Source organism: Boleophthalmus pectinirostris, unplaced genomic scaffold, assembly GCF_026225935.1.
Source record: "Boleophthalmus pectinirostris isolate CB_2022bp ecotype Guang Dong unplaced genomic scaffold, ASM2622593v1 HiC_scaffold_10, whole genome shotgun sequence".
NCBI lineage: Eukaryota > Metazoa > Chordata > Actinopteri > Gobiiformes > Gobiidae > Boleophthalmus > Boleophthalmus pectinirostris.
In genome coordinates, this window is record NW_026570971.1 from 31,470,075 (window position 1) to 31,496,466 (window position 26,392).

At 42.4% G+C, this 26,392-nt stretch overlaps 1 protein-coding gene across 1 annotated transcript; it reads left to right on the plus strand.

Moving 5' to 3' along the window:
• The first annotated feature begins 1,710 nt into the window (after positions 1-1,710).
• ehd4 (EH-domain containing 4) lies at positions 1,711-26,334 on the plus strand. The gene is made up of 9 exons (XM_020916942.2): positions 1,711-2,271; positions 7,317-7,493; positions 8,634-8,731; positions 16,500-16,666; positions 16,859-16,992; positions 18,228-18,339; positions 21,118-21,282; positions 22,349-22,522; positions 23,596-26,334. Exons 1-9 carry the CDS (start codon positions 2,042-2,044, stop codon positions 23,983-23,985), a joined length of 1,647 nt encoding a protein of 548 aa, XP_020772601.1. The 5' UTR covers positions 1,711-2,041; the 3' UTR covers positions 23,986-26,334.
• Positions 26,335-26,392: the final 58 nt, after the last annotated feature.

Here is a 26,392-nt window from a genome sequence, read left to right on the forward strand (position 1 = left end):
TACACACAAGTTTGAGTTTTATAGTCTTAAGCGCTCTCGGGGTCCGAGCAGGTCTAAAGAAGGACCTGATGGGTCTGAGCAGATCTAGATGAGGATTCTAGCCAGTTCTTTTGGGGTCTGAGCAGGTTTTAAAGATTTAGAAGAGGATCCTAACCAGTTTTGTTGGGGTCTGAACAGGTTTAATGACCAGAAGCGGATCCTAACCAGTTCTGTTGGGATCTGAACGGGTTTAAAGATCTAGAAGAGGATCCAAACTGGTTCTGTTGGGGTCTGAACAGGTTTAAAGATATAGAAGAGGATCCAAACCAGTTCTGTTGGGGTTCGAAGAGGTTTAAAGATCTAGAGGTGCATCCTAACCAGTTCTGTTGGGGTCCGAACAGGTTTAAAGACCTAGAAGAGAATCCTAACCAGTTCTGTTTAGATCTGAACAGGTTTACAGATCTAGAAGAAGATCCTAACAGGTTTTGGTGAGTCTGAACAGGTCTAGATGAGGAACTAGTTTTGGAGGGGTCACAGGGTGGAAATCCTTTGACAATCTACTGTACACACTAATATATACATGCAAACAAACAAATAAAGTCATAAAAGGGGCAAGAGACAGTTTCTCTATTTACATTTTATTTTACAATGAAATATCCAAAAGGTAAGTTCACAAATGTTGAACCTGATCATTTCTATTTCTGCATTAAATATGACCGGACTATAGAGTGATGGCATCTGAAACACAGCTTAAAACACTTAAAATACAACTCAACTGCAGATGAGGTTTTGGAGTCTGTTTTCTGTTTCCTGTTGATGTATTATGGCCTAATCTAATCAAACAAATCCTTAATTAGTCCAAAAATTATAATTGATTGCGCGAGACACAGAAACATTAAAACTCTTTATGCGACAGTGTGGCTCCCTCTGCTGGACCAGTCAAAGAACTGCACCGTCCCAACCTGTGATTTTAGTCTGGGGGAAAAAAAGGAAAGAAAAAAGAAATTAAAAAGGTGTATTGCCCACTTTCGTCCAGCAGAGAGCAGCATTGGGCACAGGTGAAAAAATACAATCGTAATCCTGGTTTAGTCCTGGTTTAGTCCTGGTTCAGTTCTAGTTTAGTCCTGGTCCAAATAAGGCTGAGTTCTAATTTAGTCATGGTTAATTTCTAGTTTAGTCCTGTTTAGTTTTAGTTTACTCTTTTTCAGTCCTGGTTTAGTTCTGGTTTAGTTCGGATATTATTGGTTCAGTCGAGGATTGGTTTTGGTTTAACCCAGGTTTAGTCCGGATATTAGAACAGTGGAGTCTCTGTCCAGTAGTGAATGAATAAGAGAGTGAATGGTGTGTGTGTCTTCTACTAAGTTACTACAAACTCCTCCTCTTTTCCCTACTACTACTACAACTACTATTACTACGACTACTACTACTAATATTACTAATACTAATGCAAGTACTGCTTCTTCTTAGGCTACCTCTACCAGCCTGTAATCCCACACCATTGCTCCCATTTGTTTGATTAGGTGATGCCTGTTTTGCTGTGTTTATTGAGTTCAGTCATGTGCAATAACTGCGTAATTATTTGCACACAAACGGATGCAGGCGCAAGGGCGGCACTGATCCAATAAAAGCCAAACTTTACGACATCATCATAAATATTCTTGTGCCATAACCTGATTGTGTTACGTAACGCGCGCGTCTGTGATCCGAACAAACAGGAAAACCGGAGCGCTCAGATCACGGGTCTCAGACAAGGAACAGACCCGCGCCCGCACCGCTGCTATAAATAACGCACGCGCTGAGGTGTAGCCGTCACGTGAGCGCAGGTACCACCCTCCTGCTGCGCGTGCACGGTGCCCGGGCTCGTGCACAGAGGTCCCAGTGTCTCCTCGCCTCTCCTCGGTCCTCACTCCTCTCCTCTCCTCTCGTCTCCTCTGTCCTCTCCTCTCTCCGCGCTCCTGTGACGCACCGCAGGGAAAGAGGAACCGCGGAGAAAGCAGAAGTCAGATTAGTGGACTTTTTTTTTGGAGCTTTTGGCGTTTTGCAGCCACTACCAGCCGCAGACATGTTCAGTTGGGTCAAACAGGAGCAGGGAGGGCGCAACAAGGAAGGAGAGATGTACGCGACCGTGACGGAGGGGCTGCAGACGCTCTACACCAAGAAGCTGCTGCCGCTGGAGGAGACGTACCTGTTCCATGACTTCCACTCACCTGCGCTCGAGGCCGCCGACTTCCAGAGCAAACCCATGGTGCTGCTCGTGGGCCAGTACTCCACCGGGAAGACCACGTTCATCAGGTGGGTGCGGAGCGGCGCGGACACGCCCTGGAGCACGAGCGAACCGGGAGAGAACCGGGAGAGAACCGGGAGCAGTGGCAGCGCGTGGGGACAGGCGGGGAGAGGAAACGCTGCGTAACCGTGGTGACGACGCGGAAAGATCCGGAATAACTGTCACTGTTTTAAAATAGACCTATGCTAAATTTTCCCAGACCTGGTTCAGTCATGGTTCGGTCATGGTTTAGTCCTGGTTTAGTTCTTGTTTAGTCCTGGTTTAGTTCTTGTTTAGTCCTGGTTTAGTCCTGATTTAATCCTGGTTTAGTCCTGGTTTAGTCCTGGTTTAGTCCTGGTTTAGTCCTGGTTTAGTCCTGGTTTAGCCTTGACTATGCTTATCCCTAATCCCACCAGGACAGGTTGGAGGCTGGTTTTGTCCTACTTTAGTCAATAGTTCTCTCATTCCTGGTTAAGTTCTGATTAAGTCCTGGTTTATACTCGGTTTAGCCTTGGTGTAGTCCTGGTTTAGTTCAGTGTTAATTTGTTCTAGACCTGCTTTAGATCTGGTTTTGCTTGGGTTTATTCCTTGTTTAGGCCTGGTTAAATCCTGGTTTATTCCTCCTGTATTTATCTGTAAAAAGGGTTTAAAATACTTTCAATAACCACTATTATTAGTTTGTCTACATAAACAAAGCTCAGAATGCTCTGTTCCACATTGTGATGTCATGAAGTGGTAGTTGTCAAGTTAACAACTACCTTTTACCTTTATTTCAGTAGAGATTGGCAATTCCAGGGCTGAAATTACCCACATGATTCTAGTGAAGGTGCATGGAGTGTAAAAACTCTTCCTGTATTACCACATGACATCACAAAGTGGAACAGAGTGTTTTCTCTTTGAGAGAAGAAGTCACCCTATATATGCAGTTAAACATGTGTGAATGAAACAAAACACAACTCCGGGTGTGTTTGTGAGAAGGAAAAAACATAGTAGAGATTAGAAAACAGTGAAACAGTGTAAAATGAGTCTTTAAAGGGAGACGTTGATCATAATTTTGACAGAAAACATGAGGCAATGCCCAGAGCAGCAGCAGCAGCAGCTTCATGCACCTTCCCTTTTCCCACGTGTGATTATGAAAACACATCTGTGCACAAAAGGTAGAACCTGAAATATAAAGAACAGCTATTGAGAAATAAAATATATTTGTCAATCGTCATGGAGACATCTGAATCCTCTAACCGTCACATGTCATGACAAATGTGATTACAAAAGACTTTATTAGTATGAGTCAGCGAACTGAGGTGGAACAAGGATTAACAATCCAGGACCAAAGCAGGACCAAAGTAGGACTGAGCCAAGACTAGACCAGGACTAGACCAGGACTGGACCAGGACTAGACCAGGACTAGACCAGGACTGGACCAGGACTGGACCAGGACTGGACCTAGAGAAAACCAAAACCAAACCAACACCAAACCATGACTGAGCCAGGACTGAACTGGGTCTGGACCTGGACTGAACCGGGACTGAGCTGGTTCTGGTTCTGGACTGAACCAGAACTGAACCAGGACTAAACCAGGGATGATGCAGAAGCCAACCAAAAATGAAACATGATTTAACCAGATTGAAGAAGAACTCAACCAGGACTGGACGAGGACTAAACCAGATCTTAAACATTCCAGGGCATCTGGTTTAAAGTCAGTTGTATTTTATTTTAAAAGTCATGCTTAGAGCAGTTCTAATATTAGCGTAGCCGCAATGTTATTACAGTGTTATCAGAGTTAGACGCTGATAAACCTCAAATGGTCCGGTCCTGGGTCTGGTCTAATCCTGGTCTGGATTTGGACCTGGTTTAGGACTTGGTCTGCAGGTCTCTATCTTGTTATTACACTGATATACATGTGCTGATCTTTCCTGGATCTGTTTGTGGAGCCCACATGAGAAGAAATACATTTGTTTTATGATATTGCTTGAGTTTAAATAATCTCTAACCTAAAAGCTGGTGGTTCAATTCCTGCTCCTTCCATTCCTTACTGTGTCCCTGAGCAAGGTACTCCCTCCTCCCCCAGTGTAGGTGTGAGTGGGTGATGTAATATAATATGTATTCTATTTTTTCAATCAATTTCAATATAAAGTTACAGATTTAAAATGTCCCTTTCATTTTATAGACTGTTCCCTGAGAGATCCACTGTTGAGTCTGGGTCAGAGTCCTGGTCTAGATCTGGTTTAATCCTGATTTAGTCCTGGTTTAGTCCTGGTTTAGGGCAAACTCTGGGTCTGGAGTTTATCACATGTTCAGTTGTGCACACTTCACTAAATCCCCTACATCCATGTACTCTCTCTCCCCCTCTCTATCACTCCCTTTCTCCTCTCTCCCTCCCTCTCTTTTCTCCCTTGATTTCTCTTTCTTTCCTCTCCTCTCCCTCCATCTTTCTCTCTCTTCTCTCTCACCTCTCTTATCCCCTTGCTTTTCCCCCGTTTCTCCCCCTCTCCCCCTCTTCCTCTCGTCTCTCTCTTTCAGGGGGTTAAGGAACGACCTTTAGTCCAGATCCCACTAAAATCTCACAGCTATTTGCCCCAGTAACCGACAAACTGCCCCGAAATATGCACCATGACTAAACCAGGACTGAACCAGGATAAACCAGATCTTATTCAGGTCTAAACCAGGACTGAATCAGGTCTAAACCAGGATTTGAACAGCACTGAACCAGGACTGAACCAGATCTGAAACATGTCTGAACCAGGTCTAAACTAGAACTGAAACACATCTGAACCAGGTCTAAACTAGAACTGAAACACATCTGAACCAGGTCTAAACTAGAACTGAAACACATCTGAACCAGGTCTAAACTAGAACTGAAACACATCTGAACCAGGTCTAAACTAGAACTGAAACATGTCTGAACCAGGTCTAAACTAGAACTGAAACACGTCTCAACCAGGTCTAAACCAGAACTGAAGCAGGACTGAACCAGGTCTAAAGTAGAGCTGAACCAGGTCTAAACCAGGACAAAACTAAGCTTTGAATTGAGTTGTGCACATGATCAGTCTGGGAAGGCTCTCCCGAAAAGCGGTCAGGACATTTAAATAAATACTCAAATTTAAGAGAAAAGCACATCTTTCCTCCACAAGTGCTTCATCTTTGCCTCACAGATATCACAAGAATCCTTCTTGCTACACAAAGTTTAGGTCTAAACCAGGACTAGACCAGGACTGGACCTGGTCTAAACCAGGATGATACCAGGTCTAAATCAGTCCTTATCCAGGGCTTGATCAGGACTAAACCACATCTTTAAACCAGGACTAGACCATATCTTTAAACCAGGACTAGACCATATCTTTAAACCAGGACTAAACCACATCTTTAAACCAGGACTAGACCGTATCTTTAAACCAGGACTAGACCATATCTTTAAACCAGGACTAAACCACATCTTTAAACCAGGACTAGACCGTATCTTTAAACCAGGACTAGACCGTATCTTTAAACCAGGACTAGACCGTATCTTTAAACCAGGACTAGAACATATCTGTAAAGCAGATTACTGAACAGATGCTTTTTGCAGAAGTTAGCCCTAAATGTAGAAGTGAAAGTGGATTTAACGTAGATTCACTTTTGCACAACAGAAGGAGAAGTTTTTGATCTCTCTTTTGGACTCCATATTATAGTATAAGCACTTTTCACAACTCTCAGAGACCAGAGCAACAACTAGCATGCTAACAGTGCACTTTGTCTCAAACCGTAAAAGGCTTTATATTTGGATGCAAACAGTACACAGCAGCAGACATGTATAGTTATAAAGTGGTTCCATTTAAGGCGGTGTTCTTTCCAACTCAGAGTTGTGGTTTCAGCTCTGGGCTAGGACTGTTCACCAAATGTCTCTCCCAGTTTCAGGATTAAAGCCCCACTGTGGGACATTTAATCACTGCTGAGCATTTCATAACATTAGATCTTGTTTCCGGGTGCACACATTACTTTTGTGTTTTGTTCTTGTTAAGTTTTAGTCTGGCTACAGTCTTGGTCTTGGTCTAATCCCTGGTTGTCATATTACTGTTTTGTTCTCTTTTTGTTTTAGTCTGGTTATAGTCCTGGTCTTGGCCTGGTCTTGGACCCAGTCTGTTCTCTAGTCGCTCATATCAGTCTCGTGTTTTGTTCCCGGGCGTCAGGACAAACAAACATGGCTGCCATGTTCTTTCTGAAGTTCAACTTCAACAGGAAATGAGCACCAGGCACTTCCTTCCTCCATATTTCACACTTTCCTCACGATTCTCAGAACAAAGGCAGAGGTCAGAGGTCGCATGTGGGTCGCGAGGGTCAAGGGAGAGATGGATGAACATGAAAGACATAATTGTTTCATATTGTGTTACATTGTGGGAAACACACACACTTTTTCTTCTTGAGCTGCATTTCTTTTACCTCAGGCGCTTGTAAAATAAGACAAGACAAGTAAAAACTCTTTAAAAGTGTCTCAAATGGAAGTCTTCTTATAAACCAAAGGTCAAAGGTGCAATCTCAGATCTAACCAGTGCATACTTGTGCAAGACATTTCACCCACCTCACCTGTGTGGTGTGTGTGTGTGTGATTGTTGGTGGTGGGAGGGGCACAGATTGGCAGCCTCACTTCATGCAGTCTGTCCAAGGGCAGCTGCCCAGCCTTTATCAGACCTAAATTCTGGTTATACATACAGTGTCTCTCGTCCTGTCTCCCTGCGTTATCAGGATACTAACATTTCAAACTTGATTTTTTATCATAATAAAAACACTTTCTTTAGACAACAGAGTGTAATTTTCAAGGATAATAGTACTTCTTTTCTATTCCCATGTGGCCTTACATCTGTGTAATCCCTCAGTGGTGCAGGTCTGTTCCATAATGGTCCATGGGTGTATACTAGTCAATGTGCTCTTATACTTTTCTGATACAGTTCAAGATCATGCTAAAGTTTCAGGAAATGTTCATTTTTGTCCTGTGAATGTGACTTTTTTTAGTATCGATACCTGCTTAAATGAGTATCCAGTTTCGATACTAGTTTTAGTATTGATTAGTATCTGATGACAACCCTACCTCTCTCCTCAGGTACCTTCTGGAACAGGACTTCCCTGGGATGAGGATTGGACCGGAGCCGACCACCGATGGTTTTATCGCTGTGATGTACGGAGAGAACGAGGGGGTCGTCCCTGGCAACGCCCTGGTTGTTGACCCCAAGAAACCCTTCAGGAAACTCAACGCCTTCGGAAACTCCTTTTTAAACAGGTCTGATAGGAGGGAGGGCATCTGACACACTACAGAAGGAGGGGAGGGCGTCTGAGAGAGAATGAAATCTTGAACACGTTTGTAGAAGTCTAAACTACAGGCATGGCAGCTTTTACTCAGAATAAGACTCCATGGAGACACAGGGAGGGCATCCGGAGTACAGGGAGGGCGTCCAGCATACAGGGTGGGCATCTGGCACACAGGGATATATGAGTGTTGTTGTTGACCTTAGCTTTACTCCTGGTTAAATTTAGTTTCGTTTCATAAATCGGTGAGAAAAACGTGTTGTCCTAGAGTGACAGGTGTGACGCACTCTGAACTTCCCCCGGAAACACAGCACATGTCGAAGGTTCCCTCTGTGCTCTACAAACACTTGAGTTCCCCGTCTCCACCCTGCGTCCGAGTGTCCAAGTGTTTGAGAGTTTTCCTCGAGGTATTTCTGAAACAGGAAACTCCGAGATTTTAAATTTAAACATGGCAGCTGAGGTTGGAGGGCACTTCCTGTTGATGGAGGAAGTGGCTGACAGTGAAGAGTCGAACACAAACAAAATGTCTCCTCACGTTTTTCTGTTACATAAGAGACAAGAGAGCAGAGGAGAGGGTCACAGGAGGAGAGGGTCAGAGGGTCAAAGGAGAATAAAGCTGGGTATCTTTAAGAAGTTGCCGATACGATAAATACCTCGACAGATAGGCCACGATACGATGCGTACCTCGGTACAGTTCACTTTCCATTCGATGCAAAATATTTCAGATTGATTCGATACAATGGCTAAATGATGACTGTGATGCTAAAAGTCTTTGTTAAACCACCTTTTGCACAATGTTAATATGAAACACAAACATTTTAATCATCAAAACAGTGAAAATGTCAAATATGTTGTGAGTTTTCTTCCTCTAAACAAGCAACAAAACTGTAGCTGAAACAAAGTAGTGTAGTAAAATATATCAATAATGGCGATATAGTGATACACCCACCATATCGATACTGTATCATTACATTTGACAATATGATATATTGATATTATGATATTTTTGCAGAGGGTCAGAACAGCAGAGGGACAGAGGAGATGATCAGAGGAGCAGAGGAGACTGACTAATACTTTTGTTGTATTCTAATAACATTGTTGTTGTGTGTTCCAGGTTTATCTGCTCTCAGATGAACAACCAGGTGCTTCAGAGCATCAGCATCATCGACACTCCAGGGATCTTGTCAGGAGAGAAACAGAGAATCAGCAGAGGTCAGGACACACTATTATTATCACATCAGAGGTTAGAATGTCACTGTCACTGTTAGAATAAAACAGGCACTAACACTCATAATAACAACACTTTTGATAGTCTTTCAGTAAATCATAAGCAGAGACTTAATTTGTGATGAACAAATAGTTTATCAAAATGAGGCCTATTCTGCAAAATCGACTTTGAATCATGTTATAGTTCCTTCCTTCTCATTGACTGAGCATGCTTGAGTAATCTTTAGTCTCTTGTATTCAAGATGTCGTTGTTCCGATCATTCACCACCCACAGTGGTGTATGCAGTTCCTTGTTCAGTTTTATTCTCTGAATCGGTGATTCATGCAGGATTTAGCAGTGTCGCATAATAATTTTGATACACATAAAAAAAAAAAAATCCTCTGTTTGCTAGTGTGATGTGCAGCTATCCACAGCTTTGGCCGACATCATACGGCCTTTGTTGTGATGACGTTTCGACGACGTCAGCCCCCACTGGACAAAACAGTTTTCTAATGCGGATTTGTTTTTTATAAAGTCATTTTAGATGAATATTAAGATTTAAAATGATAACGATAATGATCCACAGGTCATAGATTATACCTTTAGAACACACACAAACATAAAATGTCTGCTTTAACCAAACCTTGGATCACTTCTCCTCACATGTTCCCCCATACTCTTCTGCCTCAGGTTTAGTGACTCTCTGATCCTGTGTTATGTAAACTCAAACGTGCGGCGCTCCCCTCAGTCAGCACAAAACGCGCCCAGACTCGACTCGGACTTTTACCACCACTGTAATGTATGATACTAATGCATGTAGACCTGAGACTGGCTTTAGTCCTCATCTAGACCTGGTTTAGTCCTGATTTATTTTTTGGGGAAGTCTTAGTTTCAGATCTGGTTTTGGACTATGATTAACTGGACAGGAAACACAAGGAGACAAACAGGAAATGAGGGACGAGATGGAGACGCTCAGAGACACGTCCGGATTGTGCACGTGACAGGAGCATGCACGTGTGAAGAGTGTGCCCTATGCACTATGTGTTTTCAGCAATAAAAACACCAGTAAGTGTATAAATGAAAGAAGAAATAATTGAACTGACATGCAGGTAATGGGCCCTCCACCATAAAAGTTACATAGTGCAGCTTTAATATGTAGATGTTTTGGTGTGGTTGGATACATACAATGGGAGAATGGACCTTGTCACTGATAGAAATGACCAGGGGACAAAAACATTTGATGATTTGACTTTTAGTCCTGACTTAGTCCTGACTTAGTCCTGGCATAGTCCTGGTTTAGTCTTGTCATGTTGGTCACAGTTTGCAGCAGAGTAAGTGACTGAGGGGTGTGTCTCCATCTGGAACAGCTCAGACCAAGAACCGGTCCCAAACCAGACCTGGTCCAGATGGGCCATAGTCCAGGTTCATAACCAGATCCTGGTCTGGTTCCAAGTCCTGGTGCTCTGCTACAGAGGGAGGGACCGAGAGGTTCAGCTGAGTCAACAACAATTCAATAACTAAAAAATGTGCCTCAAATACAAAGGTCTGACACGCACTCAGTATAATGGTTTAGTCCTGGTTTAGTTTTGGTTTAATCTTGGTTTAGTCCTAGTTTAGTCTCGTCCCTGGTTAGTGCTGGTTTATTCCCGCTTTAGTCCTGGTTTAGTCTGGGTTCAGACCTCTTTGGGACCAGGGCAGGAGGTAAACGGCACTGGCTGAGATCTGTCTGGTGCACTGAAAGTACTAATTAAAAAGAGGAGTTCCTCTACCAGGAAAACGCCTCCATACTCATACACTCAGACTAAGCCAAGTTTTGAGTCTAGTTTAACTCCTGATTCAGTTCCTGGTTCAGTCCTGGTTCATTCCTAGTGTAGTCCTGGTTCAGTCGTGGTCCAGTCCTGTCTTGAATCCCTGACTGCTCCTGCTGTGTTGATGTTGGTGATGTCATCTTCAAAGGTCAGTGAGTTTGGAGCTGTTGCATCATGGGAAACGTAGTGAGGAGGGTGGGTCCATAGGACTAGGCCCAGAGGAGGATCAAAACCAGACTCTGGGCCAGAATGAGTCACACGTGCATTTAAAGTCCAGAAAACTCAGAGGAAAACTGGACCAACCAAATCATAATGTTCTACAGTTTCATTTAGAGGGCAGGGCCTGTGTTACGCTCTGCGAAGGGGGAATCTAAACAGAAAATACACAAATGTGGAACTTTGTATGGAATTTTTGGAATTTATATAGAGCCTGGTTCCACAAATCCATACATTTTTTACCACTATTTCATGTGAATAGGCTGTTCTGGGGAGGGGTTTAGATGTATGTCTATGGAGGAATGTTCAGCAGCTACCATGGTGACACAATACACACATTAGGAAACACTGACAAATATAATTTTAAACTCAAGAAAAAATTCAAAATGGATTTAAACAACACATTTTTCAGGAACCTGTGATCAATATAAGCATTTGTGGTCCAGTTTTGGTGTTCAACAAAAACAGGAGAGTGGCCAGCTCAAATCACCTGACCTGTAGTTCCGACTTGTTGTTTTGTCTAGTCAGATTGTGTTAAATTAAAGCACAGAGTAAAGTTTAACAGAGCTTCAGACAGAGCAGTGCTTACAGTAAGCAACAGCCCACCCCCAGAGAATGCTGAAACATGAACAAACATAAATTCCAAACCAATCATTCATTAACTGTACAAATATCCATATTAAATTCAGACTTTTCCGGTGTTAGAAATAGCCCTTTCTTTCCATTAGTACAACGTCTCTCTGTTTTCACAATGGCTTCAGAAAGTGGTGCCATTATTCAACCCCAGAGATGTGATTGTTTTCAGTTGAAAGCACTTTAAGATTAAGATGGCATGTCTGTGGAGCCAATCTGAAACAAAAATGAGAAGGTTCAGCATTTGGGGATCGGAAGTTTGGACATTATGTTAAAAAAGGTAGCTCTCCTGTAGAGTTATACAGGCCCTTGCATCACTGTTCTTTCCCACTGAGTTCTATAGGCCCTGTCCCGGGGCAGGTCTGCTGTGAAGTTCAGGGCTGTTGACTGTAAAGCCTTTATGTTGACACCAGGATCCTCCCTCAGTAAACAATCATACTGTACCAGGATCACAGGATTAAACCAAGACTAAAGCAGGGACTAAACCAGGACTGAAACGGACTAAACCAGGACTAAAACAGGGACTAACTCAAGATTATACAAAAACTAAAACAGGGACTAAACCAGGATTAAAACAGGGACTAAACCAGGATTAAAACAAGGACTAAACCAGGACTAAAACAGGGACTAAACCAGGACTAAAACAGGGACTAACTCAAGATTATAAAAAAACTAAAACAGGGTCTAAACCAGGATTAAAACAGGGACTAAACCAGGATTAAAACAAGGACTAAACCAGGACTAAAACAGGGACTAAACCAGGACTAAAACAGGGACTAAACCAGGACTAAAACAGGGACTAAACCAGGACTAAAACAGGGACTAACTCAAGATTATAAAAAAACTAAAACAGGGTCTAAACCAGGATTAAAACAGGGACTAAACCAGGATTAAAACAAGGACTAAACCAGGACTAAAACAGGGACTAAACCAGGACTAAAACAGGGACTAAACCAGGACTAAAACAGGGACTAAACCAGGACTAAACAGGGACTAAACCAGGACTAAAACAGGGACTAAACCAGGACTAAAACAGGGACTAAACCAGGACTAAAACAGGGACTAAACCAGGACTAAAACAGGACTAAACCAGGACTAAAACAGGGACTAAACCAGGACTGAAACAGACTAAACCGGGACTAAACAGGGACAAACTCAAGATTAAACCAGGACTAAAACAAAGACTAAATCAGGACTAAACCAGGACTAAAACAGAGCTAGACCAGGAACTAAATTTGAGAATAAACGTGGGACTAACCCAGGGACAAAGTCAGGACAAAGTCAGGACAAAGTCAGGACAAAGTCAGGACAAAGTCAGGACAAAGTCAGGACAAAGTCAGGACAAAGTCAGGACAAAGTCAGGACTAAACCTGTGACTAAATCTGTGACTAAACCGGAGCTAGAACAGGAACTAAACCTGGGACTTTACCATGAAACTTTAATGGAATCATTTTACTTTTTTTTTTATATTCTTCATCAAATATAGAGATTTAAATCTTTTGTATATGTTGATTTTGCACTTTTCTGACCTGCAGAATTTAAAGTGCTGTGTTAGGAAACCCATATTTACAGATATGCAAATGATGCGATGTCTGCAATGATAGTTCTGCTGTCTGCAAAAAAGTATTTAGTCCTGGTTTAGTGCTTGTTTTACTCTAAATATGAGACAAGACAAAAGAGTGAATCTAGCCTCTGGATCAGTCCTCTTGAATGGCACACACAGATACAGTTTAAAACCCCTTTAAATCTGTTTGAGATCCAGGTCCTGATCCTGAGTCCCAGTTCCAGACCACACCCAGACCAGATCATCTTACACTGTCACACAACCACAGTGCACAGAATACAAGGGAGTACTGAGGCCATTTAGTCCTGGTTTAGTCCCGGTTTAGTCCCGATTTAGTCAGAGTATAGTCTTGGTTTACTTCTGGTTTAGTCTGAAGTAATTCTGGTTTAGTCCGGGTTTAGACCTAGTTCTGTTGTTCTGGTTTAGTTTGGATTCAGGTTCTGGTTCAGTCCTAGTTCAGTCTTAATCTGGTTCAATGAATTCTGGTTAAAATCACGATCTCATCCTAGTTTTGACCTATATTCATTTGTCCTAGTTTTGTTCTGGTTTATTTCTGTTCTTTTATAAATCTAATCCAGGTTCTTATCTTGTTTGTTTTTTTTTCTTGTTTTAGCCCTGATGTAGTCCTTTTTTAGTGTTAATCTAATCCTGGTTCAGTTCTGGTTAATTCATGTTTTAGCCTAGTCCTGGTTCAGTCCAAGTATAGTCCAGGTTTAGTCCTGGTCCAGGCCTGGTTCTGTCCTATTTTAGTCCTAGTTTATTCTTGTTTTAGCCCTTGTTTAGTCTTTTTGTTAGTCTTATCCTGGGTCAGTCCTGGTTTAGTCATGTTTTAGTCTAGTCCTGGTTCAGTGCAGGTTTAGTCTTGTTTAGTCCTAATCTAGTCCTGTTTTAGTCCTGTTTTGCCCTGTTTTAGTCCTAATCTAGTCCTGGTAAACATGTTCCCCTTGTTCTTTTGAATTTTGAATGAACACACTAGATTAAAAGTGTCAGATTTGACTTGTCTGCTCATCTCTCACCTTCAACCTTTGATAATACACCTTTTTGTGGGCGGGGCCTGTCGTGCGTCACCTTACTCTGCACCTGCCGCTGTTTTATTCATGAGACCCACTGACCTGTTTTACTTCACAAGTCCTATCAAGTATCAGACGCCTTCCCATCCCTCTTTATCCCTGTGTGTCAGATGCCCTCCCTTTCTCCTATATCCCTGTAGTGTTTGTCTGGGTTGGGGGCATGTCAAATAAATGTCTCTAGTTAATCTGCAGATGTTGTGGTGTGTCAGATGCCCTCCCAGATGTTGTGGTGTGTCAGATGCCCTCCCAGATGTTGTGGTGTGGTTGGATAAATGCAGTGGGAGAAAAGGACCTTGTCACTGATAAAAACAATCAGGAAAAAAAAAACATTTGTGGATTTGACTTTTGGGGATTCAAAATACAAAGAATGAGACACAACTCAGACTCTACTCCTTCACAACATTTTACTGTCTGACAAACTCACAGTAAAAATGACTGTCACTCTGTTTCCAATGAGAGAGAGACAGTGAACTACACATTCACAAACAAGGAGAGAGGAAGCGAGGAAAGGAGACAAGGAGACGAGTAGAAAAGAGATGAGGAGCAAGAAAACAAAGAGACGAGGAGAGAGGAGATAAGGATGCAGGAGCCGAGCAGCTAGGAGATGAGAAGCCAGGAGACGAGGAGACAGAAGATAAGGAAACAATAAGTGAGGATGTGAGGAGAGTATTTTTCACACCAAACATTTTGTTTTGGTGAATTCTCAGTCTCAGTTTTGCTCACACTCAGAGGACAGGGACTTCCAGACTCACACCGTGATCACCGCGATACACACTCACACACCACTCTCCTCAACCACTAATTCAGCTATTTATGTACCTGCTTTTGACCTGGTTTAGTTCTTATTATTAATAGATACCCTGTGTTTTTAAAGCTGCACTGTGTAACCTTTCTGATAGCCTGTTACCTTCTGATTCAGTCCTGGGTTAGTCTTGGTTCAGTCCTGGTTTAGTCCTTGTTTATCATTGTTTAGTCCCGGTTTAGTCCTGTTTTAGTTCTGGTTTAGTCCTTGTTTAATCATTGTTCAGTCCTGGTTTAGTCCCGGTTTAGTCCTGGTTTAGTCCTGTTTTAGTCCTTGTTTAGTTCTGGTTTAGTCCTTGTTCAGTCCTGGTTCAGTCCTGGTTCAGTCCTGGTTCAGTCCTTGTTCAGTCCTGGTTTAGTCCTGGTTCAGTCCTTGTTTAATCCTAGTTCAGTCCTGGTTTAGTCCTGTTTTAGTCCTGATTTGGTCCAGGTTTAGTCCTTATTAAATCCTTGTTAAGTCCTGGTTTAGTCCTGTTTCAGTCCTGGTTTAGTTCTGGTTTAGTCCGTGTTTAGTTCTGGTTTAGTCCTTGTTTAGACCTGGTTCAGTCCTGATTTGGTCCTGGTTTAGTCCTTGTTAAATCCTGGTTCAGTCCTGGTTTAGTCTTGGTTTAGTCTTGGTTTAGTCTTGGTTTAGTCTTAGTTTAGTCCTGGTTCAGTCCTGGTTTAGTCCTGGTTTAGTCCTTGTAAAGTCCTGGTTTAGTCCTGGTTTTGTAGATGTTCCTTTTCTGATGCAGGTTCAGTTCAGTTCTGACTGAGATGGGAGTTTTGGTTTGGAAGTGCTCAGATGTGGTTTCAGCCTGTTTCTGCAGTTTGGCCGTGTGTGTTTTTGTGGTTTAACTGTTCACCACAAAAAGGAACCATCATAAGTGTCTGCCCCAGTATTTCAGAATAAAGTGGAACTCCGAGGGCAAAACTAAACTCAAAACTATGCAAAGAATTTTAAACGCATTCTCGCATTAACATAAAAATACAAGGTTCCATCCTGTTGTAGATGAACTGCCTCAGGATTTAATAGATGAGGGCTAGTCCTGGTTTAGTTCTAATTTAGGTTAGTTTAGTTCTGGTTTAGTTCTAGTTTAGTTCGAGGGTACTTCTAGTTTAGTCCTGGTTTTAGTCCTGGTTGAGTTCTAGGTTAGTTCTAGTTGAGTCCTTGTTTGGTCCTGGTATATGCCTTGGTTCAGCCTAACTCAGTTCTGGTTTAGTCCTGCTTTAGTTCTCTTTTTAGTCCTATTTCAGCTTTGCTTTGGTCTTGTTTCAGTCCTTGTTTAGTCTGGGTTCAGTCCTGCTTTTTGTTCTTGTTTAGTCCTACTTTAGTTCTGCTTTGGTCTTGGCATAGTCCTGCTTTAGTCTTGGTTCTGTCCTGTTTTAGTCCTGGTTTAAACCCTGAGTAGTCCCTTTCACTGGGCACAGATTATTGCATAACCTCTTTGGCTCCTAGTGACCTCACATATTCCACTTCCTGTTTGACAGGAAATGCCTGCGGTTTGAACAATGGCACTTCCTGGTTTCAGGAGGACCTGTTTGTTTTAGAGGAACATAACATCAGAGTCTCTCCATCAATAACTCTGCACCATCTGACCTCCTGAGCACCTTCTGATCCTCCTCTGCAACATCTGACTTCTTCTCCCCCTCTCCCCGTCTCCTCCTCTGCTCCTCTGACCTTCTCTTTTCTCTGTTTCAGGTTATGACTTTGCGGAGGTGTTGCGGTGGTTCGGGGAGCGTGTGGACAGAATCATCCTCCTGTTTGATGCTCATAAACTGGACATTTCAGATGAGTTTTCTGAGGCCATCCGAGCGTTCAAAGGTCAAGACGATAAGATCCGAGTGGTGCTCAACAAAGCCGACCAGGTACGAGTCTGAGACCACAACAAAAGACACAAATTAGACCTAAATTAGCACTGATATCCTCCTAGTTCAACCCTGGTTTAGTCCTGGTTTAGTCCTGGTTTAACCCTGATTTTGTCCTGGTTTAGTCCTTGTTTAGTCCTGATTTAACCCTGGTTGAGTCCTGGTTGAGTCCTGGTTCTTCTTCTCTCTCAGGTGGACACTCAGCAGCTGATGCGTGTGTATGGCGCCCTCATGTGGTCTCTGGGGAAAGTGATCAACACTCCAGAGGTGGTGCGGGTTTATCTGGGCTCGTTCTGGGCCAAGCCTCTGCAGAACACAGAGAACAGGTCAGTAGGACTATTATTTATTACTAAATAAATCATTATTGCAATGCTTTGTTAAATTTCAGTTGCTAGCGTTAACAACAGGTTTGACTGACAGCGTTACGAAGGTAGAGGGTAGGAGCCTATATAACTCTGTGGGAGATTCACTGTTTATGAAAGAAATCTCCAAACTTCTGCTCCACAAATGTTGAACCTTCTCATTATAGGTTTGGGATTGGCCACAAACTTCATACTAATCACATGGCTTAAAGTAATTTCAGTTTACAACAATCCTAGTTTTAGTGTTGAGAAGATGAGAAGAAGATGTTCAAGTTTGTGCCAGTTTTTGTTTCATGTGGATAGGCCCAGGAATTACACAGATATGAACCATAAACAAATCTGACAGTTAAACAGCGATTCCAATTGCTGGGTTGCAGTATATTAATTGCAAAAGATGAGGGGCAGCTAAAATTATGTTCTTGGATCTAAGCACTAATAGAAATGATCAGGTTAAACATTCGTGAATTTACCTTTTGAATACTTCATAACAAACAAAGGAAACTGTCTCTTGCCGCCGTCTGGCATCATCACATTCTACAATCTGAAAATTAATACAGTAATAAGAAATTGTGATTTATTTTACCAGTATTTGTCATAATACCAAATGAATGATTTTATATTTTTACTTACACAACATTTTTATGAATTTATTTGTTTGCATATGTATACGCAATTGTGCACAATAGACTATTTGCCAGAGGATTTCCACCCAGTGACCCCTCCAAAACCAGTTCCTTGTCTAGACCTGTTCAGACCCACCAAAACCGGTTAGGAGCTCTTTAAACTACTCAGACCCCAACAGAAACGATCCTCCTCTAGATGGGGGGCAACCAAAATTATGTTCTTGGGTCTATTCAGTAATAGAAATGCTCAGGTTAAACATTTGTGAATTTACCTTTTGATTAAATTGTACTTTGTCATGAAGTAATCAACAGAAACTGTCTCTTGCCCTCCATCTGAGAGTACGGCATCACATTCCAGAACAAAACCACCAATATAGAAATTTGCACATGTACAAGTTAATCTGCTGTTACCGCTACTACTGATGGATATTCACGAAGGATAAATACATCAATGTTTACTCCCTTTTCGTCTGTGTATATGTGCCGGTCTGCCCCAGGGCGGTTGTGGCAAAGAGGAGAGGAGCAGATCTGACTGAACGATTTCACTGATATCATTTTTTTGTTGTTTTGTGCCAGACGTCTGTTTGAAGCCGAGAGTCAGGATCTGTTCAGAGACATTCAGGGTTTACCTCGAAACGCAGCTCTGAGAAAACTCAACGACCTGATCAAGAGAGCCCGACTCGCCAAGGTGAGTCTGACTTAAATGTGCCTTGTGTAAATTTTCTGGTGGAGGCTCCGTCAAATGCTTTTCTCCATGGAGATGTTATTCATTTGTCTGGAATGTTTCACAGTATGGCATTAAATCTTTCTATCTTCATGGAGACTGAGCGGTGTTGCCTCTCCACAGATCAACTTGTGTGGTTCAGTCAGAATGTCTGTTTTTCTAGGTATTTTTGAGTAATAAAACCACTTGTAATTGAATAAATGTAAGGTAGAGCTGTTTAATGCAATACTGTGGAACATTTGAAGCAGAGCAATGACATCTCCATAGAAACAAGCAGGAGATGGACTCCTAACCGAAAAGTTACATAGTGCACCTTTAAGAGAGCCTGACTGCAGTTGTTTTTTTCTTTCATTCACACATGTTTCTGTAATGCTGCACATGTTTCCCTCCACACACCTAATAATACTCTGTTACACTTGGTGATGTCATCAGGTGGTGCTGTTCTGGGTTGTTATAGTCCAAAAATCTTTATCAGACTCATTCAGGTTTCTGTGTTTAAACAAAAAAAATACAAAAAAAATACACAATACAAAAACAATGCAAAAAATCTCACTTAAACCTTTATAAATCATGAGCTCTGACCTGTGGGCTCCTCTGGGATCAGAACAGACATGAAATATTGTACAAACCCAGCACATGTCTCTTATTACAGAACTGTATCTTCCCAGAACCAGGACTGAACTGGGATTGAAACGGGACTGAACCAGGACTAGACTGAACCAGGACTGAACTGGGATTGAACTGGGATTGAAACGGGACTGAACCAGGACTAGACTGAACCAGGACTGAACCGGGGCTGAACCGGGACTGAACCGGGGCTGAACCGGGGCTGAACCGGGGCTGAACCGGGGCTGAACCGGGGCTGAACCGGGGCTGAACCGGGGCTGAACCGGGGCTGAACCAGGGCTGAACCAGGACTGAACCAGGACTGAATCTGGATTGAACCAGGACCAGACTGAACCAGTCTGAACCAGGACTAGACTGAACCAGGGCTGAACCAGGGCTGAACCAGGACTGAACAGACTCTGCAGATCAGACTCGTGACTAAACTGGAGCCAATTCTCATTTGACATTAAGGACAAACAAAAACCGCACCCACGTCCACTTAAAATACTTACAAATATAATACAACTCTGAGGGACACGTGTTTACAGAACAGAGACAAGGAAAGGAGGAGAGAGGAGAAGAGGAAGCAAGGAGACAAGGAGAGAGCAGAAGAGAGTAGAGGAGGAAAGCGGAGACAAGGAAAGAGGAGAGGAGACAAGGAGGGGAAGAGAGAGGAAGCCAGGGGAGAGGAAATAGGAGATAGGAGAAGATGGAGGGCCTGACAGTTTCACTGGTGTTTATTGAGACCATGAAAACACTCAGAGGTTAAAGGGTTCTGTTAAGAAACTTAAAAATATGTTTTTACTGAAACTGGGATTTAAGGAGTGGACAATAGTCCTACATTAGAACAATAGTCCTCACTTTTAGAACAAATAACTTCAAACTCAACTCGAACTACACCGAGAGACACTTAGACCGAGCGAGACTTAGACCGAGCGAGACTTAGACCGAGCGAGACTTAGACCGAGCGAGACTTAGACGAGCGAGAGACACTAAGACCGAGAGACACTAAGACCGAGAGACACTAAGACCGAGAGACACTAAGACCGAGAGACACTAAGACCGAGAGACACTTAGACCGAGAGACACTTAGACCGAGAGACACTTAGACCGAGAGAGACACTTAGACCGAGCGAGACTTAGACCGAGCGAGACTTAGACCGAGCGAGACTTAGACCGAGCGAGACTTAGACCGAGCGAGACTTAGACCGAGCGAGACTTAGACCGAGCGAGACTTAGACCGAGCGAGACTTAGACCGAGCGAGACTTAGACCGAGCGAGACTTAGACCGAGCGAGACTAAGACCGAGAGACACTAAGACCGAGAGAGACTTAGACCGAGAGAGACTTAGACCGAGAGAGACTTAGACCGAGAGAGACTTAGACCGAGAGAGACTTAGACCGAGAGAGACTTAGACCGAGAGAGACTTAGACCGAGACTACAGCTGGACTGAACCAGGACTTGATCAGGTTTAACAAGTCCTTTACTTTTATCCTGTTTACTCCTGTCTACTCCTGTTATTGTTGTTCTTTAAAACTCATTACCTCTGAGAATAAACTGACTTTTATAATCCTGAGTCTCACTTCTGTTTTTTCAAAAAACAAACTGTATTTTCCTTGTTTCATTTTTTGTGAAATTAAACTGCCTCTGTGACCTCTGACCTCTGCTCTGAAGGGTCAGGATTTTGAAAACGTTTCTTCCTGCAGTATATTTATATGAGGCTAATGTTACAAAACGCCAGCAGAGGGCACAAGGAATTCAGCTGCTTGTGCATGACTAAAGACACCTGAAGCTTACAAGTACTAGTATAACTTTTGTCAGAGTTGTTTAGTTTTGTATTGGAGCTCATCTGAGCACAGACGTGATCTGAGCATGTCTGGTGAAAGGGATTGGGCTTTAAAAAAGACAGGAGCACCACCTGATGACATCACAAGGTGTAACAAAGTGTTGTGAGCTGTGCAGATGGAAGACAGACTAAATCAGCAGGATGACTGAGGTGTGAATGAAACAAAACAGCTCCAGGGATGTTTTTAACAAGAACATGACATTAGAACAGGGTTAAAGCCCCACTGTGGACATTTCATTAGGTCTGTTCATTTGTCCCTCTCAATGGCTTCTCTCTGCCTCCCTCTGTAGGTGCACGCTTACATCATCAGTTACTTGAAGAAGGAAATGCCATCGCTTTTCGGACGTGAGAAAAAGAAGGAGGAGCTAATTTTGCGACTTCCAGAGATTTACACCATCCTCCAGAGGGAGCACCACATCAGCCCCGGAGACTTCCCCAATGTGGCCAAGATGCAGGTACTAAAAATACAGAACTGTGAACAAAAAGGACAAAAATGTCAGCTAAAGTATTGCCAAAACATAACCAAAAATGACAATGAAATGTCACTTTCCAGATCAACTTTGTGTAGTTATTTTCATCTAACTCATATTCTTGGGATGTTTATCATAAAAATTGTAGTGTTCAGTGTTATCACAACACACATGGCCCAGGGAGCCCCAGAGTTTCCCCTGTTCAGGAACCACTGACCTAAAGAATGACCAGATAATATAAAAATATTCAAAACAATTCAAGGCAATTTCACAGCCTTTGCTGCAGATGTTGAATATTTTTCTTTCCTTCAAAATAATATAGATAATATTTATTTATTCTCTCTGTGTTTTGGAGCTGAAATATTCTGGCCGGATGTTAAAACAACAAAAGTCATGTTCCAAATGAAATACAACACAATGTTCAGTATCTAGTCTCTGGCCTCTGGTCCAGTCTCTGGTCTGGGCCTGGCCTGGTCTCTGGTCTCTGATCCGGTCTCTAGTCCCAGTCCTGAGGGGAAATGTAGGCCCAGATGTTGCAGATGTTTGTTCTCTCTGCAGGTGTCTGTAAACCAAGAACTGCCCTCTGTCCAAAACCAACAAAACTACAGAGACAGATGTGCTGTCCCCAACACTGGATCTGAGAGAATTATGGTTTAGCCCTGGTTTAGACCTGGTTTAGACCTAGTTTCCATCTGGTTTATATATGGTGAAGTCCTTGTTTAGATCTGATTTACGCCTAGTGCTGTCCTGGTTTAGTTCTGGGTTAAACATATCAGGAGGACCATACGTGAGCCAAGATCCTGGTCTGGTTTTTTTGTTTTGGTAATTTTTTAGCACTAAAAATCTTGGTCTAATATGCTGTCTGTTGTTTCATTGTTTTATTATGACCTAATCCTAATGTATCCCTCTCTCTTACCCCCTCCTCCTTCTACTGTTCCTCTCTCCCCCTCTTCTCTCTCTCTCTGTCTCTCTCCCTCTTCCTCCCCATATCCGCTTCGCCATCTTCTCTCTTCCTGTCCTCTTTCTCTTTCTCCTCTTCCCTCTCCATTAGGACCAGTTGCAGCATTACGACTTCAGTAAATTCCCTTCTCTAAAGATGAAACTCATCGAGTCGGTCGATAAAATGTTGGCGTCGAAGATCGCTGTTCTCATGGCGATGATCCGGGAGGAGGAGTCTAAAGTTCCGCCCGCCATGGTGCAGGGCGGAGCCTTCGAGGGGTCACAGGTACAGAGTGAAACACGTCTGTTAGTCAGGACAGCATGCAAACATTTGACCAGGTGTAAGGTTCAATTCTGCAAAAGAAACAAAACGCACACCAAAATTCTTGTAGAGGTGCAAATGCAAGGAGCAAGACAAAAGTGAAAAAATACATAGCACACTCAGATGGCCGATGTCCAAAAGCTTTTTTATTTTCAAAATAAAGTTTCGGCAAAAAAAGCTTTCATCAGATATTTTCTTACTTTGGACCACAGCACACAAAATGGTTGCCAGCCCAGGTGCTCATATAACCCTCCAATGAATGGGAGGTCCTAAAGTGAGGTCACCCAGTGAGTTCAGCCCACTCTACAACAAGAAAAAACTGTTTAGATATTTACATTAAAAACATTCTATAAAATACAGAAATAGTTTGACCATATTACAAAAAACATCTTAGATCAAACTCCACATTGTGTCCGTGAGCAGCTAGAGTCTAGTTGGTGAATCCAGAATTGTTCTCTTTTTGACAGGAGCATTTCAAGATTCCCACCTCTAGGAGCAGTTCCACATGTTCAATGCCAATATATCTTAAGGAAGCAATAGGATGGTTAAAATCTACAAAATGATTTTTGATTTAAATTCTGCAAAATCAGCATATTTCAGCGTTTGCAGTAAAAGCTATGTTTATCTTGTATCTGGGGACACATGTTCAAAATTGTGCGTACAGTTCCTTAAAGGTACATTGTGTAACTTTTCTGGTGGAGGTTCCGTCAAACGCTTTTCTCCATGGAAATGTTATTGCTTTGTCTGGAACATTAAACCATTCTATCATCATAGAGGCCAAACCAGACCAAGTTACAGGTCAGATCTATGAAGAGGCAACCCCGCTCACAGCCAGAATATATGTTTTTCTAGGTATTCTTGGGCTATAAAACTACCTGTAATTGAATAAATGTAAGGTAGAGCTGTTTAATGTCACACTGTGGAACATTCCAGGCAGAGCAATGACATATCTATAGAAACAAGCAGGTAATGGACCCTCCACAATGCACCTTTAAACCCCACCTGACCCCCTCTCTTTCTGTCTCGTGTGTGTCCAGGACGGTCCTTTCGGTCACGGGTACGGAGAGGGCATCAGCGCCGGAGCCGACCACGAGGACTGGATCGTGACCCGTGACAAACACAGATATGACGAGATCTTCTACACGCTCATGCCGGTCAACGGGAAGATCTCTGGAGTCAACGCCAAGAAGGAGATGATGAACTCCAGACTTCCCAACACGGTCTTGGGAAAGATCTGGAAGCTGGCAGACTGCGACCACGACGGGATGCTGGATGACGAGGAGTTTGCTCTGGCGCAACATCTGATCCAAGTCAAACTGGAGGGATACGAGCTGCCCGTGGAGCTGCCAACTCATCTCATCCCCCCATCGCATCGCAAGAGCCACCAGAGCAACGGAGAGGGTGTCTACAGCCACAATGAGGACTGAGAAGTAAACACCAGGTCTAAACCAGGACTAAACCAAGACTAAACTACCATCTGATACTCCCATTTCACTGCAAGAACCTCCAAAGCAACAAAGAGGGAGTCTTCAGCCACACCTAGGACTGAGAAGTAAACACAAGGACTAAACCAGAACTAAACCAGGACAAAACCAGAATTATAATAGGATTTAACCAAGACTAAACCAGGAACAAATCTGGATTACATAAAGAGGGTCCCTTCTTTACCTCCAGTCCTAAACATTTTACTGTCAGAAAGTATTTGGCCACATGCTCCCGTCTTCATCCAAACCTCGGTGGCCTCTGTGTGCTTCCTGTTCGTAAATCCCTCTAAAATGACTGATGTTCTTGTCTCCCGGTCCTGGTTCGGTCCCGGTTCAGTCCGAGTTCAGTCCGGGTTCAGTCCTGATCTAGTCTTGTGTCTCTAGAGTCTGTTACATAAGAGACAGATGAAAAATTGATCTGTCTTGGACCCACTGGACTCTCAGATTTCATAACTGCAGCTTTTATCTCAAACATGAACATTTTGGATGGAAAACAGAACTAAAGTCGCTGTTTAAGTAGAACCTAACCGTCACAGCAACTACAAGAACTGGACTAAAACTGGTTTAGTCTGGGTTTAGTCTGGGTTTAGTCTGGGTTTAGTCCGGGTTTAGTCCTGGTTTAGTCCTTCTTCAGTCCTGGTTGAGTCATAGTTTATAGGTAGGTTTATTCCTGCTTGTAAAACTACTCACTTGCCATTTGACTATGAACTATAAAGGTTTAATCCTGGTTCAGTCCTGGTTCAGTCCTGGTTCAGTCCTGGTTCAGTCCCGGTTCAGTCCCGGTTCAGTCCCGGTTCAGTCCCGGTTCAGTCCCGGTTTAGTCCCGGTTTAGTCCCGGTTTAGTCCCGGTTTAGTCCTGGTTTAGACTGAGGGTTAGACCAATTTTTAGACCAAAGTTTAGTCCAGGTTAAACGGTCTAGATGGATTATTTCAAACGTGGCATTCACCAAACCTTTGAACCAGGCACTGTCATTAATCAATATTCCTCTGATAATTTTTATTTGACATAATTAAAAAGTGCAAATAAAATTATTTCCTCTTTGCTTATCACATCCTTACCTCTGGTTTCAGTCCAAAGTCTCTGTGGATTTTAAGACATTTCTGTGATAAAAATGTCTCCATAAAGTTTGATAATCTGAAGTTTATAATGTGGATTTACAAGCTGGTTTTATGATGGGAATCACACCCTGAGGATAGAACCAGGACTGGACCAGGACTGGACCAGGACTGGACCAGGACTGGACCAGGACTGGACCAGGACTAAACCAGGACTAAACCAGGACTAAACCAGGACTAAACCAGGACTGAACCAGGACTGAACCAGGACTGAACCAGGACTAAAACTATACTTGTTCAGCTCCTTGTTCAGTTTTCCCTTTAGATCAAATTACACTTTTGTTTCATGTTTGTGTTGTGAAACCTTTGCGCTGTTACAAATGATTCCAAATATGCAAAAAAAAAAAAAAAAAAAAAAAAACATCTGTATTTTATTTTTTCTTTCATGTATTGTACAGAATTATTGTTTTCTCATTTAGTTGGACACTTGGTTTCAGACATTTCCAAATCATTTCAATTAGTGACTGCTGTTACCATAACGACCCCATGTTTAATTGAAGGGCCCATATGAATCTATTTTGTAATATAGTTTGCTCATCACAAACAGACCTGGAGTTGTGTTTTGTTTCTTTCACACATGTTTAACACACAAACCCTGCATATTTAGGCTGAGTTCTTCTCCTCAAACTGAAAAGGTAATACATTAAGTGCTCCACTGTGTTTTTAAACGCCATACACCTTCACTAGAATAATTTGGATAAACGTAAAAGTAGCTGTTAATTTGAAAACTACCGCTTCATGAGATCACAAGTTGGAACAGAGCATTTTGAGCTTTGGAGATGTAGACAGACTAATAATAAAGAATTACTCCAACATGTGTGCATGAAACATAACACGACTCCAGGTTTGTTTTTGAGGAGGTAAAAACATTCTAACAGGACTTAAAGCTCCAAAGAGTCAGTTTTGTGTAAAATAGCACCTGTCAAATCTATTATCATTATTATTATTTGAAATGTTTGTGCCTTATCGCTCAGAGAAAAGCCATATGTTCTTATGCAGTCACCTCTACCTTATACTCTTATGTTAATTTTATTTTAACGTTGTCAAACTGCACAGATTTATTCATGATTGAAACTTGTACAGAAGAATTTCATTTTAAAGAAATTATCTCAAATTGTGTGTGAAAATGATGAAAATCTAAGGAGGAGTGTATTTTATTAAAGTTTCTAAACTGAAGTTTTGTCTGTTTGGTATTTTTCTGTATTTTTTTTTGTGAACTATAAATGTCAATTTA